Source organism: Carlito syrichta, unplaced genomic scaffold (genome assembly GCF_000164805.1).
Source record: "Carlito syrichta isolate Samal-C Ts95f unplaced genomic scaffold, Tarsius_syrichta-2.0.1 Scaffold151860, whole genome shotgun sequence".
Taxonomy (NCBI): domain Eukaryota; kingdom Metazoa; phylum Chordata; class Mammalia; order Primates; family Tarsiidae; genus Carlito; species Carlito syrichta.
The window spans coordinates 55,110-62,612 of NW_007095956.1; the positions used below are offsets into that span (position 1 = coordinate 55,110).

Consider the following 7,503-nt stretch of genomic DNA (forward strand, 5'->3'; position numbering starts at 1 on the left):
CCTGCAGTCTGGACGACAGAGTGAGACTCCAACTCCAAAAAAAAAAAGTTTAACATGGAGAGTTTGTAAATAGATATTTTCATGTTCCCCAAAGCAGCAAAAGAGCAGTTGATCAAGCATTCCCTTATGAATCATTAAGAGAACTGTGATTTTCACTGTAACCTTGAAGAAAAGTTCATCGAAGGAAAACAAGAGTTTCTGGAGAATTTCAGCAGATAGAATAGATGTCCCACTGTGAGATCAAGAGAAAAAATCCCAGGCATAGGAACAGACCCTCTTCCCAAACCTCATTTGAAGCTCTGCTTCAACCTAGACCTGTGTCATCTGTTTCCTTCATTCCTACCTACCTGGGGGTCTGGCTAATGTGCTGTGTTTCTTCACATTCCAGGGTTCCTTCCTTTGCTCCAGACAGGTGATCAGGTCTGGCTTCGAGACAACAAGGCCTGTTTTATTAGAAAAAAGTAACATCACTCTTGCTGGGATTCTCCTGCTACAATCCTAGTACTGTGCTCAGGAAAGAATACACCATACAAGATTCTAGAAATTTAATCTCAAAATGCTGTTTTCCAACATAACTTTTAAACATTTAAGAATAATTTTTTATTTTTATGATTTTTTTTAGTTGGAGTCTCACTCTGTCACCCAGACTGGAGTGCAGTGGCCGCTCCCAGCCACCACAGCCTCGACCTGCTGGGCTCCGGCAATCCTTCCGCCTCAGCCCTCCAAGTAGCCGGAATTATAGGCATGTGCTACCATGCCTGGCTGATTTTTTGATTTATTGTAGAGATGAGGTCTTGCTGCCCAGGCAGGTCTCGAACCTGTGGGCTCAGGCAATCCACTCACCTCAGCCTCCCTCCCAAAGGCGTGGGATTACAGGCTGAGCCACCAAGCCTGGCAAAGATGAATTTTTAATTTGTAGGTTTCCAGCTCAGTACTAGTGTATCAAAAATAGGTGGCAGCTATTAGATTTTAAAGTGTGGGCAACAATATTTTATGCCCTAAAATTTCTGGACTTAGCACTAATATAGTGTGAAGGACATGATCAGCTGAAAATAGGGAAAGATTCATATCAAAATGAAACATCTTTAATTCTTTCTTTTGTATGCCAACGAATCCCAAAGTTTTCAATGAAAGCAGGAATTGGAAACTCATTTGCCCAAAGCAGAAACTCAGAGACAACATTCTACAAAAGAAGGACACGAAATTCTTAGTATGGAAGATAAATTGTTTTTTGAGATGGTCCTCACCCAGGAAAACCAGGTTTCTGTGGTTCTCTAACATCGTATCCCTGTACAAAATCTGCTGAGCCCGGTCCAGGCATTCCCACTCCTCTGGAGAGAATTCAATGGCCACATCCTTGAATGTCAACAGCCCCTGAAAATGAAAAGAACACATATTTTTCAAGTGGCCATGAAAATGAGAAAAGAGAGTGAAATGAGAGAGTGAAAAGAACAGGTTTTAGTTGATATGACAACTGGAATTATCCAATAAGACAATTTTTTTTTTTTTGAGTTGCAGTCTCACTCTGTCACCCAGACTGGAGTGCAATGACTGCTCCTGGCCACCGCAGCCTCAACCTGCTGGGCTCCGGCAATCTTTCCACCTCAGCCTTCCAAGTAGCTGGAATTACAGGCATGAGCTTCCATGTCCAGCTGATTTTTTGATTTACTGTAGAGATGAGGTCTAGCCAAGTTGCCCAGACGAGTCTTGAACTCGCGGGCTCAGGCAATTCACTCACCTCAGCCTCTGAAAGGCACAAGATTACAGGCTGAGCCACCGAGCCCGGCCAGAAGCTGCATTTTAACAAGATGTTCAATTAATTATTGTACACATTTAAAGTTGGTGAGCATCTTCTAACTCCCGGTGAGTTTTCCATCTGACCAATATTATAATTATTCTGTGTGGCGTAAGTATAGCACTCAAAAATGTAAGTGCCTCTGTTGATACCCACATTTTGTACTGTATTACCCATAAAAGTAAAGTATCTACACTGGCGAGTGGATCTTATTCCATTCTTAGATGACTCAGATTTATGCATTAGAAAATATTCCTGTGTTAAAAATTGTCTTATTGGCTGGGCTAGGTGGCTCAGCCTGTAGTCCCATGCCTTTGGGAGGCTGAGATGAGTGGATTGCCTGAGCCCACGTGTTTGAGACCTGCCTGGGCAGCGAGACCTCGTCTCTACAATAAATCAAAAAAAATCAGCTGGGCGTGGAGGCACATGCCTGTAATTCCGGCTACTTGGAAGGCTGAGGTGGAAAGATTGCCGGAGCCCAGCAGGTTGAGGCTGTGGTGGCCGGGAGTGGCCACTGCGGGTGACAGTGAGACTCCAACTCAAAAAAAAAAAAAAGTACATGTTCCCGTCTTTCACTAGAATCTGAGGATCTACCCTATGTCCAATAGGAAACCTGGGTATCCGTGCCTCTCCATGTTCCACAACCACAAGGGAACATGTTTAATACCGCAGGTCATAAATACACAGTGAGAACTGTGCATGGCAAGGATGAAGACTGAAAGAAGAAAAAAAAGAGAAGACCCTGGCATGTAGGGAAAAAGACGTGTTCAGAGCCTTTCAATATTACATAAATATAAACTAGTTAAACTCATTAGGCAGGGAACATCACAAGTAGCAGCAAAGTTTTCCAAGTTCTAGAATCATGACATTCCAGGTTCGAGACTAGCCCGGGCAACTTGGCAAGACTGCGTCCTACAATAAAGAAAAAAAAAAGCTGGGCTCGGTTGGCTCAGCCTGTAATCCCACACTTTGGGAGGCTGAGGTGAGTGGACTGCCTGAGCCCGAGGTTCGAGACCTGCCTGGGCAACTTGGCGAGAGCTCATCTCTACAATAAATCAAAAAAATTAGCTGGGCATTGTAGCACATGCCTGGAGTTCCAGCTACTCGGAAGGTTGAGGCGGAAGGATCGTCAAAGTGCAGCAGGTCAAGGCTGTGGTGGCTGTGAGCGGCCACTGCACTCCAGTCTGGGTGACAGAGTGAGACTCCAACTCAAAAAAAAAAAAAAAATTAGCCAGGTGTGGTAGCGTGCACCTGTTGTTCCGGCTACCTGGAAGACTGTGGCCGAAGGATTGCCTGAGCCCAGCAGATCAATGACAGGGTGGTCCCGAGCATGCCACTCCAGCCTGGGCAGCAGCGTGAGACTCCAATCAAAAAAATGAACGAATGAATTAAATAAAATAAAGCCAAATAATGACATTACCATAGGAAACGAGATACCGCCCTGGACCTGGTACATATTTACCTGAGACCCAGCCATGTCTGCTACCTCCTCCTCTTTCTCTGGCATTTCCTTTCAGGTGAGGTTTTCCAGACGAGTCACACCTAGATATTGAAAGTATGCTTTATTCTGTGAAAGTTAAATTAAATGCAATTATATATATTTACATTTTTTTTTTTTGAGTTGGAGTCTCACTCTGTCACCCAGACTGGAGTGCAGTGGTCGCTCCCAGCCACCGCAGCATCGACCTGCTGGGCTCCAGTGATCCTTCTGCCTCAGCCTTCCAAGTAGCTGGAATTACAGGTGCACGCTACCACGCCTGGCTAATTTTTGATTTATTGTAGAGATATTCTGAAGTTGCCCAGGCGGGTCTCGAACCCGCAGGCTCAGGCAATCCACTCACCTCAGCCTCCCAAAGCATGGGATGACAGGCTGAGCCACTGAGTCCAGCTTAAATGCATTTATTTTGTGTCTGAGTGTTACTCTAGTTGCCCAGACAGGAATGAAGGGGCACCATCACAGCTTATCACAACTTTGACCTCTTGGGCTCAAACGATTCTCCCATCTCGGGGTCCCAAGCTGCCAGAACCACAGGCAAGTACGACCACCCTTGGCTCCATTTTTTGAGCTTTTATAACTATGTGGATGCGCTATGTTGTCCGGGCTGGCCTCAAATCCCTGGGCTTGACAACACTCTCCTCTCAGCTTCCCTACTGGGGAAGGGATTATGGCATGAGCTGCTGGTCTCCAGCGATCCTTCCAAGTGGACGGAATGACAGGCGTGCGCCTCCACATCCGGCTAATTTTTTGGTTTATAGCAGAGACACGGTTTCGGTCTTGCTATCTTGTCCAGGCTGCCTTGTTTTTTGATTTATTGCAGAGATGAGGTGTCGCCAAGTGGCCTGGGCGAGTCTCAAACCCCTGAACTCAGGCCATCCTCCCTTCTTGGCCTCACAAAGTGCTGAGATTCAGGTAGAAGCCATTGCACATGGCTGATTCTTTTTATTTTCTGTAGAGTCAGGGTCTTGCTATGCTGTCTAGGCTGGCCCTGTTTTTTGATTTATTGGGGAGACGAAGTCTCACTAACTGTCTCGGGCGGGTATCAAACCCCCGGGCTCAGGCCATCTTCTGGCCTCGGTCTCCCAAACCGCTTAGGTTCCAGGTATGAGCCATGGCACATGGCTGATTGTTTTTAATTTTTTGTAGAGATGGGGGTCATGCTATGTGGCCCAGGCTGGCCTTGTTTCTTGATTTATTGCATAGACAAGGTGTTGCCAAGTGGACCGGGTGGGTCTCGAACACCCGAACTCAGGCGGTCCACTCGCCTTGGCCTCCCAAAGTGCTGAGGTTCCAGGTATGAGCCATGGCACGTGGCTGATTCTTTTTAATTTTTTGTAGAGATGGGTGTCTTGCTATGTTGTCCAGGCCGGCCCCATTTTTTGATTTACTGTAGAGACGAAGTCTCACCAAGGGGTCTAGGTGGGTCTCGAACCCCCGAACTCAGGCCATCCTCTCACCTCGGCCTCCCAAAGTGCTGAGACGACAGGCTTGAGCCACCACACCGGCGTCCACAGTGTGCCCTGAACAATCCTTCACTTGCTCCTCACAGACCGTCCAGCCCTGAAGGGCAGAAAAAGTTCAGTTTTCTCCATTTTTTTGTGGGAGAGATTTGGGTCCAAAGCGCCTAGCAGGAGATGAAAAAGCATGAGTTTCTTCCTTCCGGACCTCAAGGGCCCGTGCTTGCCGCAAACATGGGCCGTTTTGCGGCAGAAATGAGTTGACGGGCCCAGAAGAGAGGATGGCCTGAGTCCGCGGGTTTGAGACCCGCCCAGACCACTTGGTGAGACTTCGTCTCTGCAATCAACCAAAAAATGAGCTGAGCGTGGTGGCCCGCACCTGGGGTTCTCGCTACTTGAGAGGCTGAGGCGGGAGGATCACCGGAGCCCAGAGGCTCGAGGCTGGGTTGGCTGGGAGCATGCCCCTGCCCTCTGCCCGGGCCCACACAGTGAGATCCCAACTCAGAAATGAAAGAATAAAATAAAATGCGGACTGGAGGGGTGTCGTCCCAGCACTTTGGGAGGCCATGGCAAGAGGATGGCCTGAGCCTGGGAGTTCGAGACCCGCCAGGTCCACTTGGTGAGACTTCGCCTCTACAGTCAATCAAAAAACGGGGCCGGCCTGGACAGCATAGCAAGACCCCATCTCTACAAAAAAATAAAAGGAATCAGCCATGTGCCATGGCTCCTACCTGGAACCTCAGAACTTTGGGAGGCTGAAGCGGGAGGATGGCCTGAGTCCAGGGGTTTAAGACCCACCCAGGTCCACTTGGCGAGACCTCATCTCTGCAATAAATCAAGAAACAAGCCGTGTGTGGTGGTGCACGCCTGCGGTTCCGGACCCTTGGGAGGACCAGGCGGGAGGATTGCCGGAGCCCAGCGGGTCAAGGCTGCGTTAGTCGGGACTGTGCGCCTGCCCTACAGCCGGGCCCACACAGCAAGACCCCAACTCCAAATATAAAATAATAAAATTGGGGCTGGGGTGGGATGGACCTTTTCCCCAGTTCCTCCCCTGTCCTCCAGCCTGGCCCACACAGTGAGACCCCAACTTGAAATAAATAATAAACGAAGAAACAACAGAGTGGGACTCCAACCCCTCCCCCAAAATTATAAAATGACAAGTTTAAGCCGGGCTTCTGGCTCACACCAGCACTGTGGGAGGCCGAGGCGGGAGGATGACCTGAGTCCAGGGGTCTAGAATCGCCTGGCCAACACAGCAAGACACCATCTCTACAATAAATTAAAAAAAAAAAAAATTAGCCGGGCGTAGTGGCGCGCGCCTGTGGTTCCAGCTCCTTGGGAGGCTGAAGCGGGACGATCGCGGGAGCCCAACGGGTCGAGGTGGCGGGGGCTGGGAGCGTAGCCTGGGCAGCCTATCAAGCCCTCGACCTCAAAAATAATCATAATAATAATGATCACGTGGGGACCATTCATTAAAAAACCAAAGACAGAAGCGGGGAGGAGGACCGGGCCGGTCCCGCCTCCGCCGGGTCATCCGGATCCATCCTTCCTTCCCATCTCGCACCCGCCCCCGTACTCACCATCTCCCGTTTCCCGGGGGTAGAGGCGACCTCCCTATGGGTCTCCCAGGGCCTGCAGGTCACAAGGCAACGGAGGACGGAGCGATGACTCGCGACACGCAAAGGGTCCCAGAGGACAGGACACAGCAGCGGGGAGAGACGGAGCTCTGTGCGCAGGAGCAGGAAGCATGGGCCGGTGGGACACAGCCCCAGAAGCCGCCCCCTCACTTCCGGCTGCTTTCTGATTGGGTGTTTGCCACGTCGGCCAGACACATCCTGGATGCCGCTTCTCCAATCCGGCTGCTTACTGAGTGGGCGTTTGCCACGCCGGTGTCCGCTGATTGGAGAAGGCTACAGGCCCCACCCCCTGATATTTCAGACCTTAGAGCTCATTGATCGCCTGAGGCCCTGGGATCCGCCCCTCTGGTTTTGAATGACAGAAAATGGATCAAACCCGGGCTATATGAAGCAGGAAGAGATTGATATTTCTCCTGGATTCAGGACGTGGTGGGAGCCCACGGTGGTGGTGGGGTGCCGCGGTGTAGGATTTTGGGGCTCAGTGAAAGGCATGCTGGGAAGTCGGGGCTCATCGCAAAGCATGCTGGGAACTCTCGCATCCACATAGCTCCCGATCGGTGGGTCGCAGAGCTGCTGGACTATAAAGCTCAGCGTATCTCAGAGGAGACACTGTGGTCCTACATTCTAGCGGCCACCGACGTGCAGCGATGAAAACTCCCAACATGCCCCAAGAGGGAACCCCCTCCCACCCACGCCTTCCGTTCAGACGCAGGGGCAAGGAGAAATCTAAGCGCATTTTTGCCTATGGAGGCCCTCTGGCTTTGCATCTTCTGTCAGTCAAGACCTGAGAGGGTGGATCCTGAAGGTTTATCCAATCAGCGGGCGCGACCTTAGAAATCGCCCAATCAGACGGGAGCCGGAAGTGAGGAGGCGGCTTCCTGTCGCTGCCGGAACCTTCGCCTCCTGCGCCTGCGCACACAGCTGGGTGGTCCCCGCTGCTGTCCTGCTCCCTGGGACCCCCGCGTGTCGCATATCGTCCTTTCATCCTCTCTCTCTCTCTCGCCCTGTGGCCTGCTCGCCCTGAGAGTCCGTGGGGAGGACAGCGGGACATCCTGGAGCCGGGAGACGGTGAGTAAGGGAGCGGATGCGTGACGGGGAAGGAGGATGGATCCGGAT

General features: G+C 50.7%; 1 protein-coding gene across 1 annotated transcript; it reads right to left on the reverse strand.

Annotated features, from left to right (window-relative positions):
• Positions 1–339: 339 nt before the first annotated feature.
• On the reverse strand, positions 340–6,416 carry LOC103251974 (protein ZNF738-like). The gene is made up of 4 exons (XM_021708850.1): positions 6,331–6,416; positions 3,258–3,337; positions 1,248–1,374; positions 340–443 (listed from the first exon to the last, which is right to left on the reverse strand). The coding sequence occupies exons 2-4, from the start codon at positions 3,300–3,302 to the stop codon at positions 340–342; spliced, it is 276 nt and encodes a 91-aa protein (XP_021564525.1). The 5' UTR covers positions 3,303–3,337; positions 6,331–6,416.
• Positions 6,417–7,503: the final 1,087 nt, after the last annotated feature.

Coding starts and splice junctions, on each gene's coding strand:
- LOC103251974 (XM_021708850.1), bottom strand. CDS start 3,302: ATGCCAGAGAAAGAGGAGGAGGTAGCAGACATGGCTGGGTCTCAG. Junction 1,375..3,257: donor CAGACATGGCTGGGTCTCAG/GTAAATATGTAC, acceptor TTTCATTTTCAG/GGGCTGTTGACATTCAAGGA. Junction 444..1,247: donor CAGAAACCTGGTTTTCCTGG/GTGAGGACCATC, acceptor CTAATAAAACAG/GCCTTGTTGTCTCGAAGCCA.